The 14,086-nt window shown below is 43.3% G+C and overlaps 1 protein-coding gene across 4 annotated transcripts in view; it reads left to right on the forward strand.

Moving 5' to 3' along the window:
- Positions 1–14,086, forward strand: part of TMEFF2 (transmembrane protein with EGF like and two follistatin like domains 2) — a 186,616-nt gene that overhangs the window by 125,107 nt on the left and 47,423 nt on the right. For all 4 annotated transcript variants that reach the window (XM_068196325.1, XM_068196326.1, XM_068196324.1 and 1 more), the window contains exon 5: positions 9,400–9,496. In XM_068196325.1, the coding sequence (XP_068052426.1) occupies positions 9,400–9,496 (97 nt within the window). The remainder of the gene's footprint in view (positions 1–9,399; positions 9,497–14,086) is intronic.

Consider the following 14,086-nt stretch of genomic DNA (forward strand, 5'->3'; position numbering starts at 1 on the left):
TCATGTTTGTTGAAGAGTAGAGTTATGTAAAAGATATGATCTATGTTGCATAAATATTGTATCTCCTCCAGCAAGACTTGGAGGCTTTGCAGCTGCCCTTGTCTCAGCTTCTGACAAGTTCTTTGGGTGCCAGCACTGCTGTGCACCCCAAGCTGCAGCAGAGACCCAAGGGCTACCTACCTACAGCCTTGGGAAGGCAGAAATACCTTCACATGTGTCAGGAGGGGTGTCGTAACAACTAGCTCTGAGATGCATTTTGGCTTTGTTTTTGTTTTTAAGGGGAGTTCTCACAGGGAAAGGAGCAAACCTGGGGATATGGCCTGGTTGTACAGTTTAGAGGATCACGTCAGTAGTGGCAATTGCAGATCAGAGAGTGCTGCTACAGAAGGACTAAATTCTGGGGTAGGAGCTGTGAAAGGGGATTGGGGATCCACTGAGCAGGTGGAGGAGGAGGCAGCTAAGGAGCCATCTCTCAGGGCTCCCTGTCATGAGGTGGCAGCCTGGCTGAACGTGGGTTGTGACTGTCAGTGCTGGCACCCCACTGAACTGCCCCCTTCCGAGACCCTGCTACTGGAAACAAGCTTGGCACACAAGCTTGATGCTCCTGAGCCCCAGAGCAGCTCCAGCTCTCTGTTACGTGGGTGTAACCTGCATTAGCACCACAGGAATGAAAAGAAGGGACTATTATGTGGAAGAAAAGTGGAGAGGGAGAAGAAAATTCTGTTCCTCTTGTTACATCCAGTGATAGGTAGACTCAAGTCATTTTTACAGTGGATCCACTTTACACACCGCTGATTATGTAAATGGGACATCAACTAAATTGGACTTTCACTTGCTCTGGCACTCCCTTCCATTGCCAGATTGATTTTACAGCAGCTTTAGTATAAATTAAAACCAGGACCAGTGTCTGCCATCCATGCTTTAGGATTTAAAACCAGTCATTTCCCAAGATAATTGTGGTGCAGTTGAAACCAGGAGCAGCTTCCCAAAAATTGGTTAATACCCAGATTTGGGTTTTCTTCACTGGCTTAAATGAAGTGGAATATTATCTCCTCTATAGTCTGCCTAAAAGATAGATTTGATGTCTGCAAGCAAAGACATGAAATTGCTATAGGCTTCCATTCTTATAGCCTGCCACCTATTTGATTTATGTGATAAGTGATCTCAGATGACCCTCCAAGGCACTGAACCATTAGAGAGTTATGTTGCACAGTGATAAGAAATCTTCAGAGATACCTAAATCTTCTTTTACCACTGGGAGTTTCATCTGTTCTGGAATAAAGAACATTTTTATGTATGATGTTGCTATCTTGCTAGCCATACTAATATTCAAAAGGATACACAGACTTAAATCAACAGCAAAATGACAAAGATCTTAAAACTGAAGTAGTCACCAAGTGGATGCCAGACAGCTCTTTTAGGTTTTATCTTTGTTCCTTTCATTCTGTTTCTTGAAAGATGAGTAGCTGTAAGGGCTCATATTTAAGACTTCTGTTAATCTTTCCACCAGGTAGGAAGCTGGCAAAAGCAGCCTTTCAGTGTGGAAAGCCCTGGAAAGTCACATCACCTGTTTGGGACTTGCTTATTTTAGGCTTTGTGAAAACATGGCTTTGGATATTTTTTTTTTCACTGAATTTCTGTAAACTCGGTGATGCAGGTTTCTCTCTGCCTAGAATGAATGAAAATGCTCAGAACCTCAGGTGGGATGTGAGTTCTTGGCAGAGGTCAGGGAAAGCACAGATGGGTAATTTCTGTGGTTTATGTCCAATTGCAACATCTTCTCTGACAGAGGAAGGCAGCGCTGCCTCGTATTCCTCTAACTGAGCCTGCATCTCATGCAGCATTTCTTCACAGAATTTGTAAGTACTGTTGTTCCAGCATGTATAGAGTCCATACATTCCATTTATGGAATTCCATCCTGGCCTGCTCCGCTTCTTTCTGGCACATAAGGCCAGCCAGCCAGAAGCAGCTCACACTTGACTCTGCTTCAGGGTAACCTGCGATGGCCATTTTCTGACAAATAAGAAAAGCGTTAACACATTGGGCACTTTCCTGAGCTGCAGCTTCCTACCTACCTTGACACAGTGCTGAGGTTTAATGATCTGTGTGGCCAGGCAAGTCAACCTGAGAGAGGAATCAGGCATCATCTTTTTTTATTTCTCCTTGATCCTGAAAAATTTTCTGGTCCTTGCAATTAGAGGTACAGTAATTTCCTTCCAGGGTCTTTAATAATTGCCTTGATTGGTGACCTGTGGCATTCCATCCTCCCAGCTGTGGCCATGTCCACTTGGTTTTTTTGTTCATCCTGTTGTGCATATGGAAATACATAAAAGCAGGGACTGATGCCACCAAAGCTTTGGCAGTATTGCAGGCATGTTTTTCCAAAAAGATGTATCTATTTCTTGAAAATTCTCCTCCAAGGAAGTGAGGCTTCTCTTTAAAATAATGCAAGGCAGAGATGAATAGTCCCCATGTGCTATTTTAGCTTTTTACTCAAAGCTGTTTGTGAGGGGGAGCTCTTGGCAAAATTAAATGAGCCTTCTCCCTCACGCTGGCAAATACTGTCAGTGCTGGTCATTGTACACCTTCATAAAGGTGCTGGCACCTAAATCTGCAGTGCTGGCAGCCCACAGACAGCAGGCAAATGTCAAATTTTGTAGGGGGACCACACAATGGTGCAATAACCACAGCTGTTTCACGTCAGTGTTCAGAAAGCTTACAATAGGGTTTTATTCAATGAGCCATTCCTTTTGTAACAGCATTAGAGTTATTTGCTAGGAGAAACTGGCCTCGACTAATCACATTTAATTTTTTATCAAATGCACTGTGGGAGCTGCAGGAATATGCATGAGACAGCAACAAGCAAGTGGTGTTTGGTTAGAATAAATACACTTTGAGTAAGAAATGAATCCGTTCCCTCCTGGCCACAGTTGTAGAAATGCAGACAAGTCCCTGCAGAGGTCTGTGGAGGGTCATGGCCTGGCTTCAGACACGGATGCTGCAGGAGCACCTGCTGAAAGGACAGTGCTGCAGGCAGACAGGTGCAGAGGAGCAGTGCTGATCCTGGGAAACTGTTCCCATCCCATCTACTTTCAGCCTCGATAAGCAAGCTTTAGAGGGTGGGAATGCTGCCAGGGGAGACCCTCGAGCCCCCCGGGCTGGGTGACAGCTGGAGGAGGCTCCCATGGTTCCCAGGATGTTGAGCTGGGCCAAGCAAGGGGCCAGCTGGGCTGACAGAACTGCTCCAGGTGTTTGGGAAAGTGCCACTGGAAAACTGGGGATGGTGGGAAAAGGAAAGAAGACCCAAGAGAACTAGAAGGCATGGTAGGAAGGAAGACAGGAGATAAAAAGTAAAGACAGAGCAGCAGTGCTTAATAATAGTGTGAAATAATTTTTGTACTAGTTATCCCCCAAACTCAGGGCACTTCCAGGCAGTTTTCTTGCACTATGAGACTCCATATCCAGGGCAGAAGCACAGCCTTCACCCACAAGGTATGAGTGAACCCAGCACAAAGCTGGGCTCAAGGGTGAGCTGCTCCAGAAGTGCTGCTATCCTGTCTGACATCAACTCGGCATTGGACTGAAAAATCATGAATCAGCCCTGCAAAAGTAGTTTTTAAAAATTATAAACATGAGAGTTCCCAGTGTTTGCTATATTCACAAGCATTTTCTCCACTGCTTTAAAGCCTAGGAATACCTTTCAAAGCCAATATATACATGGAAGCTGAGATCCTTATATGTTAAGATAATCCACTGGTTATGATTTTTAAGGAAAAAACCATAAGCTGAGAATCACAGTATAAATACAGGAGCTGAAAAACACTGCAAATTGAGTCTGACTGGCATCAAAGCAGTGCTGGGCTCTATCTACATGGTCTTTAGCAATAAGATAAGAGCACATTTTGTCAGCAATCTGAGCTGTGGCTGGGTGCATCCAGTTCTTCCTCAAAAACCCTGCTAGGTGTTTACATCATGCTAAAGTCATCTTGTTAACCTTTTCCAGCAATTGTCTGAGGTATTCCAGTAATTGTCTGTACCTTGCAGAGGTATGCAAGGATGGGTCCTGAGGCAGTAAGGGGGTCTGATTTCCCAGGCAGCCAGCTCAGGTATGGCACAGCCCCGCTGCTGTTTAAATCACCTGCCCATAGAGCAGAGAGGGGGTTTCAAGGACTCACCTGTGGTGCCATGGAGGAGCCATCAAAGGCACGTTGGTGTGAAGGAGAATATTTCAGGTCTCCTTAAGAAATTCTGTGTTGGGCCCTGAGCTGGGCACAGGCACTGTTTTCCCCTGCAATAAGTAATTTCCCTGGAGTGTTTATAGGTGTGAGAGAGGGCAAATTTGTATTTATTGAGATGGAGCCAGCTGGCAGGAGTAAAGCAGAGCAAGGCATGTCAGAGTTTGAATTTATTACCAATACTGTAGGCCATTTTCCTTTCATTTTGACGGTAATGCCGTTCTGAGCCTCTGCCAGGCTTTGAGGGCAGAGCCAATGGCGAGTTGACCCCCTGCTTCACACCCTTCATTTTTCTCACTTTGCAGGTTTTGACTGAGCTAATGCTTTCAGGAAAAAAGGCTTATTGATTAGAGTGAAGTTGCTTGCAGCATCTGGGCTTTTATTGGTGCAGTTTTTGAGGTGTTGTTAGCTGTCTGGTAGTGCAGGTAGTGCTTGTTCTCACACATTTAGTAAACTCTGCTGGCTTCTCTGCCCTCCTTGCTTAGACCTTTCTCACTTTATCCACTCACCTTCTCACCTGCCCAGAGCACTCCTGTTAAGACTGAAGCATGTGGCAAGATCACCTCAGCTGGTCTGAAGAGCATCTATGTTTTAATTTGCACACTTTTTCATTCTGCAATACAAAAACGGCCATCAACTCTCATCTCCATGTGATCTTTGTTATTGCCTGGATATTATAGCTGAAAATAAGCTTGTATCCTGTTAGGATGAGCTAAAGCAAGCCTTTTTTTGAAGTTTTTCTTTCAACAGTAGCAAAGATATCCCACCATGAGGAGTCAAGTCAGAATCAGAGGTTGTGATAAGCACGTGTCTGATCACATCGATCAAAGGAAGACTACATCAGAGTAATCATAATTCATAATTCATTATAGTCATATTTTGTATATTCAAGCATGTGGTGATGTTTTATATTGTTTCTTTGTTGTGTTCTCCAGTGTAGTTGAAATATATTGAACAAAGATTGTTATAATAGTCCTAAAAAGCTATGTGAAGACGGAGCTGAGGCTTTCTTGAGTTTGCCCTATTGCCTTCAGAGTCGTGTTAACAGAGGTTCAGAGATCTGTCTAGCTAGTGCTGTCACCCGATTGTCTCTCACTCTCATGGCTCACCAGCTACTCTTCCCACACCCCTTTACTCCTTGCAGTATGGCCTGTGGGGCAAGGTACCTGCATGTCCCCTGTGGCACTCTGTGTACCAGATCAAGATGCCGTGAATACTCTGAACTGTGCCACTGGAGCTGCTTTTCTGGAAATAGAAAGGAATTCATTACCATCCTGGATTTGCCACTCATCACGCACCTTGGGAAAACACTGAGCAGAGGCTTGAACACAGAGATTTTGATGTCTATGTTTTAAAACCTCTAAACCACCCATCCAGCTCCTAATAGAGCATGAATCAGGGAAGCTGTGTGGGTAAAGTCCTAGTATGATTTTTTGGGATTGTAGCTACAACCATATTGTAGGTCTGTACCTACAGAAGAACTTGATTTAAAGAGTTTGAATGTAAAGAGATATTAGAGATGACTACAGTGGCAGTGGGCATTTTTGGGGCTTTTAGTTTTCTCCTGATGTTACAAGAAATAAGCACAGGGTCAGACCAATCTACTGATGATACTTTCAGTCTGGTTTTTTTTCAGCTAGGGAGACAGAGTGAAATGCCTCAGAAACGGTTTATTTCTTGTAGGACCTGCAAACAATACAAACATTCTTGAAATCACAGCTATCTCATCTGAGCACTGTGAGAATGCCAGAGAAGGACCAAATTATTAAAACAGGAGCTGTTGTGGTTACCACAGTCCATTGACTCTGTAAATTGTGTGTAGTGCCTTCACAGCTGAGAATTTATATTGCTTAAGAGATTGACATAGTCTCTGAAGTGACTTTCAGGTAATGTTAGTGACCTTCTAACCCTTGTTAGCACATTTCCTTGGACTCTCAAAGTTGATAATCTTGCTATTAAAATAGGAATTTGCAGCTTAACATTTCTCAGTTGTGTGAGTAATAAGTGGTGGGCTTCAGTGATTAGCCTCCCAGGATCCCTACTATGTTCCTGCAGGGCCTTCGTGTTAAAACCTCAGTAGTTGCTAATATGAAGAGTACCTAAATGTGTGTGAGAAGACGACTCATTCTGTTTTAGAAGAGGAATCCAGAAACTAGATTATTTTTTGCTAACAAATTTTTCCAGTTGGGTTAGAAAAGAAGTGCAAATCAGCAAGTGCAGTGATGGGAAAAAGAGAGAAAAATAGTCACCTTAGAAAATAAGCATCCACTAGTCCTCAAGCTAGAAAGCAGCAGGAAATATTGGGAAAATAACTTGTTGTAAGATGTCTGATTTATCAAAGCACTTATCTGCACAGCATGGAGAAAACAAGCCCTGTGTGTGTCAGTTCTGGGTGTGGGTGCATATGCCAGTGGGTATGTTTGTGTAGGGAGAGAAAACGCACCTATAAGAAATGTAAAGAATAATGTTATCTGTGTTACTGACAACAGAAAGAGCATAAACAGGAGATAAACAGCTGTCTTTTTTTAATAAGGCCTGCTGCACATTTGCACATTTAATGACAATGTGCACATTGACTATGGGAAGCTGGTCACAGGGCTTCTTCAGAAAAATATGAAGGAGTGACCTATATTTTCAAATAGAAATTCAGAACTGCAACATGCTCTAGAGTGGATGGTCTTCTCTAAATCAGCTACTTCTCTTCAACGTGTTCAGTCTTTCAAATGCCTTTTTTAATGGTTTAAGTGGCTGTTTCACTTACTCTGTGATGTAGAGCTGTGTGAGGTCCCCGGCCAAGTGGCACGTGCTGGGCAGTGATGAATAGAAATGTTACAGGGAAGAAGAGAGCAGGGCATATGTTTTAAATTAAAAGGAAGTGCAAGGAAAGTGATTTGCAGAATAACAAATAAAGAAATTAAAGCTCCATTTCATAAAGTATGTATTCTCACCCTCCTGAACTGGAGCAATTGGCATGTTTCTGATAGGTGAGGAATACTTGGCTGTTGCAAGAAGCCATCTGCCCATAGATGCCATAGTCACTCATTACATGTCCTGCCTAAGATCTGAACCACTGGAAATCCCCTGCCACAACTGGCTGTCACAGTTATCTCCTCAGTAAAAGAGATTTTTATATTTAAAATGCAAATGAAACATTGCGGGCCTGGACGCAGCTGCGGAGAGATGGGGAGGATCTCATATGAGCCTCGTGATGCTGTGGGGCCAGAATCACATGGGCAGCAAATGGAGATGCTAATGGTGTGAGGATGTGGCACCTGGACTCCTTGTCCACCCTTGTACATTGGCTTTTATAATATGTGAGCTTAGAGAGTTTCTCAGTTGCTTAAGGAAACAGAAAAACCACAGCTCAGACCCTCCCTGTAAAGCCTGACAACACAGTAGAACAAAAATCCAGAGTGTGTCTTTCCTGGTTTCCCCTTTGGTTTTTTTGTACATGAATTTTACGGATATAAAGGTGAGGAAATTTGTACAAGTAGAGCAAAACTACCTTTTTTTTTTTTTTAATTTTGTTGGGATAATCAGATAATCAGAATGCTTTTCATAGGTGAATTTTTTTCAGTTTAATATAGTCTAAATTCAAGCATGACTGATAGGAAATTAATGCAGCATAGTCCATACCTAAAAATACCAGCACTTTGACTATATTAGCGCTCAGGAAAAAAACGTTTTAGAAGATAAGTCATCTACCTTTGGTATTTCTGTGATTTCTATCACTGTAGTATCTAAGCTTATCACAGTCTTTTAATATACTTGTTTGCACATTCTCTGTTGGGAGGAAATGATATTATTCCTCTTATCACACAGTGGGAAGCATGGCAGAGGTTATATAACTTGTCCAGGATAGGGAAGCAAATTTGTTGAAAAACAGGCATTGGAGTCGCCCTTGCTCTTCTAGGGACAAAATCCCTTTCTCCTCAAACAGCTTTGAGAAAGCCTGGAATTCTCGTCCTTTTTTGAGTAAATAACAAAAGCAGCTTTTTCAAACTCAGAGCCCTCTGACACAGAAGCCTCTGGTAACAACCTGGATGTACATCAGGCAGATGTTTTGTCCAGTGAATGTCACTGGGGCTACCAACACACTCCAGCATGTCCACCAGCTTTGGTGGGCTGCACCCAGGTGTGCAGAAGCCTGCAGCACGGTGCTGACTCCAAATGCAAGAGAGATGGCACTGCAGAGGCTGTTGGTGCAGATAACAACGTCAGTCTGAGCAGAGTTGATTGATGCCTAAAGTCTGCGTTGCTTTAATAACTCTGCAACTGGCGGGATATCTCTAGGTACAGTGTCTTGCTGGAATGTGGCATGTTTCAGAAGACACCAAAGGGTGTTTATACACTTCACTAGAAACATAGATAATGTTTCTTTTGGCTCTTTTAACAAACCTTCTTCTTGGTGCCTACCTTAGTGGTCTCTTTCTGTCTTTCAGTACTCAGCTGTCAGTATTTTTTTGCAGTCCTCTTAACACCCATATTTTTATTTCCCTTTAGTCCCTTCTGGTTTTTGCCTTACAGACCAGGTACAAACTTTACACAATTGCAGACATCAGCACTGACTTTCCCCTGGTTTCAAATTTAACCTATGCTGGAGATTGTCCTCTCCTCTGGACAGCACTAAATCTTCCCTGCCAGAGATAACTAGTCCTTGGGGCTCATAGCTGTGCTTCTGCACAGAAAAATGTTTTGCCTTTGGAGTGGACTAGATTGCACCACACGGCAGGTAATTTCAAAACATTTTCGAGGAAAGCATCCCCTTGGGACCATCTCAAGGCCTTCATGGGTAAAGGACACGAGGCAGCATGTGATGCTATCAGTGCCCCTCCATTATTTTCCCTGGGAACAATGCAGTAAGGCTCAGTGGGGACATGACCTTTGTGGGCTGCAGCTTGAAGGGGTCATAGATTAAGGGGAGAGGGAAAAGGAAGGGTTTTTCTCTGGTTTTCCTTTTAACTCTGTAATTGAGGGGATTTATCACAGGCCAGCATGGAAGTCTGTTTTGTTGGCCCGCTCAGGAACACTGTTGGCCGGCCATCAGCTTTGTGAGCAGCACATTAAGCTGATGCAGTGAATAGATTTTTCTAGAGAGAGAGAGAAGTGCTTTGCTACAGTGCTGTCTTTACTAATGTATATTCTTCTGCTTTCCATCAAACAGTCAATGAAGGCTCAGGTGAAACCAGTCAGAAAGAGACATCGACCTGTGACATTTGCCAGTTTGGGGCAGAGTGCGATGAAGATGCAGAGGATGTTTGGTACAGTACTTTGCTCTACTCTTCTATTTTAATGAATGTTGTATTGTTTAAAGGTGCTGTGGTTTGGAAAGCATTACAAATGTTTGGTAATCTGTTTTCTGCACACAGAGATTCATCTCAAAGTGACTGAGGTAGTTATCGCCAAAAAAAATGTATAAAACACTCTGGTTTATAATTTTGGAACATGCACAATTCAGACCAAGTTTAGAAACACAGTTATTCATTTTGTTGCCATTATAACTTATGTTATTCCATCTGGGGTTTTACGGCTTCATACTTCAGTAAAAATAGAATTGGGAAAAATAATTGACCTAAAGCTTTTCCAGTTAAAAAGTATCATTAGTATTATCATCATGCTAATTCATGTGTGGCATTAGAAAGGCTGGGAAATCTGTCTCGCTCTTTCCTAGTTTGTTGGAGTTGAAAACCTTGCCCTCAATTGCTTGAAAAAATGAGAGCATACACTTAGACATTTTCTCAAAGGAAATGCTTTTAATTTTTATTTTTTAAAAGGGGTTTCAAAATTATTCAGTTTTTTTTATTTTAAACCTTAATTACAAAAGCTGAAGGGTAAGAATTCTATCTACTCAGACTTTTATTTTTCATTTTGCCTAAAATATATGCAAACTTACATTAAGGCAACTCTGAGCTAATAATTTCATTGTGATTTTTGGAACAGCCAATAGATCAAAAAGGTCACAATTCACAGAGCTGTATTTCTAACACTGCCCTAATGCCACGGCTCCTGTTTCTCTCTAAGTCACTAAAACAGATTTAGAGACAACAAAATAACCATGCAAATGTCACAGCTGTTGTCTGGACGGTGCTTCTGGAGCTGTGGGCCAGTGGTAGTTAAGGAATGGATACACAAACTGGGCAGTGAGGTGTCAGTAAAACCGTGAGGCCAGAGCTCTAGTGTGGAGAATCAGAATGGAGCAGGGAGGAGTCAGTGAATGAATGAATGGTGAACATGATGGCTGGGCCCCGTGTTGGGCAGCTGACCCCACCCAGGCAAGGCATCTGTGCACCCTTGGTCAGGCATGAAATTAGGAACAGTTCTGCTGTTAAGTGAAGGAGCTCAGGAATATGGTCATGGTTATCCATTGGTGTTCGTTTTGGTTTTGTCTTGCCAGTGTCTTAGTAATCTCTGGTTCTAGTCCTTAAAAAAAACTTTGAGCAAAAAAACCACCGAGTCCTTGCTCTGGCTTCAGTCATCAAAGAAAATTGTGGTGTTGAGAAACAGGAGCAAGGTGCATCATGGTTATAGGTTTCAGTAGCGTAATGAAATTTGCGAGTAAGAAATTGCCTAATGTTGACTTTGCTAAAGAAAATTACCCCAGGTGTTATGATTTTCATTGTCTCCTTGACTGGTTGTCCTTGAGAGCTTTGGTGGCGCAGTGTAGAAACAAAACCATGGTGAAATTAATATATCAAAATTCACAGTCTAGTGCTCATGTTTTCATAATTAAGTGCGCTTCCAAATTGGAAGGCAGGAGAAGAGAGGGGCAAGGAATAAAATTAGCTACAAGATAACATTATTAATCATAAGCACTGAGTAGCAGTGTTTATTTTTTTTCCAGAAATAGCTTGGTAAAACTGCTTGATCCAACTTACCCCAGTGTTCCCACTGCAGCTTTTGCACAATCTAATTCCTCCCCTTTGAAACCACTTGGCTTTTACAGAGCAGCATAATGATGGCAGGAGCTGAGGTGCTCAGTCTTTATTGACAGGCACTCTTTCTGCAGGGGAAGGTGCTTCTGGGGGCAGAAAGCAGGGAAGGGCTGGCACTGGGAAGATGCTCCCAAACTGTTAGGGAGCAGGAAAGCCAATTCCCATCCAAAAACCCAAACCCCATGTAAAGCCTGTGAAAGGTCTGCTTTGAAGTAAGCAACTTCATATGCCATAACAAAGCTCTATTTTCCTGTCCTTGCCCCCGATTAGTCTTGGATAAGCATCTTCCTAAATAATGAGCCTTCTAGCTGTCAGCTTTTCATTATTTTTATTTCTAGAATCAAAGTCGACTATGTATAGAGATTGTAGAATCCCTCTTTTCAATATATGTTAGTTGAATTTTCATGTTTGGCACCAGAGGCACATATTGCCCCACTCCCCTTGCCAAGAAATGTCAATTTATTATTTGTTCACTATTTTTATGTGGATCAAGTACCAGATGTAAGCTGGGCTCCTTTAGCTCTCTCACCTGACTGATGAGTTTTGTAAAATCCAAACAGGGCCAGCAGTTTCTGATGGTCCTGGGTCCTGCTATTACAGGATGTCAATCCCAGCACCAGCAGCAAATCCCTGTCAGTCAGGAACAGTCTGAGGGTGCAGGGTCAGTGCCTGATCTGCTCCAGGTGAGAGGAATGCAGGCTGGTAGCAGAGCCAGACTTCAGAGAGCTGGAGATGCAAGGCTGGCTGTTTGCCTACTATTTCTAGGGTGCCAGAGTAGATCAGAAAAGAGAGCACAGGTGTGATAGCAGATGTGGCTGGGCTGCTGATGATTTAAAGTGACAATTGACATTCTTCTGCATTGTCACAGTCTATATTTTGCAGACCGTTATCTCCAGTTTAATTTTTTTTTTTTTGGTTATTCATTGCCAGTTGTCACTCATCTAAATTGTGCTATTGTACTCTGTCACCATTATTTTTAATTCTTTTTATTTGTGTAAAACCAATCTGTTAATGGCTAGGCTCCTGGGATTCTAATGGGGGGTTGGCACACAGATTACTTGAAGGGGTAAGATTTGTGTGAACATTTTCTGGGAAGTACAGAGGAAAGGCAGGAAAGAAACCTCTGTAATAACAGGTTTTCCATGGCATGCAGAAGCACACATGTGTTATTATCCTATTCTGCAGTCAAGTATCATGAGAGTGAATGCAATTTGGCATTCCATTAGTGAATCTCTTTCTCGAAGTTAAAAACAAAGATTGTTCACTTGAAAGTCTTTAACATCTTGCTGCTTTAATATGTGAAAGCTTCTTGTCACTAAGAGGATTGTGTATTACTGGCATTATTCCCACCTTTAATGCATTTTGCACCAGTGGGCTTCATGAATATTTAAAGCAGGGCAGTGGCTATGCTCTTTAGCACAGGGTTGCAAGCTATTGGTAAATCAGACATTTGGTGTTGCTTGCTTTGGGTTTTATTTCGGAGCTGGCTAAGGAATAATTGATTTTGTAAGACAGGGCTACTCAACGTAACACCCCGAGAGATATACTTAAAAGGAGTTGAAGAATGAGGCGTAACGTTTTGAACCGTGGTGTATTGCTCAGATCTTCCAAAAAGCATCTATGAAACACTCACTGTACATAAATAGTGCTCACCAAATGGAGTGCCTGCTCTCTGCTGGAGTGGCTTAGTGTCAGTGCAGAACCACGTCAGAAACCTGGGTTCCAGCATTAATCTTCTTATGGGCCACTGAGGAAATAAGAGCACTCCCCACACTGGACAAGCCATGGTTTGGATAAATACTGGGCAGCTGTTTCAGAGGTCCACCAGTATGTCCAGAGTGGAAGGAGATGCGATAAATAATAAGAAAGATCCTTTGGTTGAGTTTCCAGTTGGAAAATGCTGACAACAGAGAGGAGAGGAGTATTTACTTAAAACAAGATTAAAGCCTGCAAACCTCTGACTTGCAGAGTTAATCAAAATCTAAATGATGAATTGGGGTTAAATATGCATACTTTCCCTTTGCATTCCAATATCAGCAGGTCAGCCAGCAGCAGTGTGGAAGTGCAGCAGTGCCCGCAGTAAGATGCAGGTTGCTAGCTGGAAGGCAGACACACAGCACTGTGCTCAGAGAGAGCTTCCCCTACAGCCTGGCAGTGTCCAAGGAGGTGAGGAGGCCCCCTCCAGAGTGCTCCTCTGCCTGCTCCTTCCTCCCTCTGGAGGCTGCAGGTAGAGGAGAGAGGCAGCAGCTCCCTGGCAGGAGGTGCCTAACCCTGGAATGGGCCACTCAAGCATTTGTACCAGTGATTAAAAGGTGGCTAAACGTCCCTGCTGCTTCCTGCAACTCACCCCAGGGACTTCTCCTTGGCTGGAAGTGGAGTATCATGCTCTGCAATAGGCACTGTGCTCGTGGTAGGAAACTTTCTTCCCTCCTCACAAGCCTGGCCCACAATGGAGTAGCCTTTTCTGTTCCTTGCAAGTGGACAAGGATCCCACTGGGCAGGTTCAGCTCAGACGATGCTGAAGCTATTCTTGAGGGGCACTGATGACCCCGAGCTGGGACTTGGAGGGAGGCATGCAGGCTGGAGGAAGGAGCTGGGCTTGCTCAGTGTGTGGGTCAGTGGGGAAGGAAGGAGGGCTGGTCCCGAGCCTGCTGTGCCCCTGGGTGGCATTGCCAGGTGAGGCAGTGACACTGCAGCATAATTACAGCAGGTCCCTGTGTCCTGTGCCTCTGTCCACACGGCTGGGACAATAAACTCCACTTACCCACAGCAGACAGGCCCATACACAAAAGGTATTACAAAGATGAACTCTTTCAGTCACTTGTTTCATATTTTACTGGTAATCACTGGTACACTGAGTTTGGATAAATGCTCCTATAAGGCAAGCGAACAGTCAGAAGCACATGAGGAGGGTGAAAC

This window comes from Anomalospiza imberbis, chromosome 7, assembly GCF_031753505.1.
Source record: "Anomalospiza imberbis isolate Cuckoo-Finch-1a 21T00152 chromosome 7, ASM3175350v1, whole genome shotgun sequence".
Taxonomy (NCBI): domain Eukaryota; kingdom Metazoa; phylum Chordata; class Aves; order Passeriformes; family Viduidae; genus Anomalospiza; species Anomalospiza imberbis.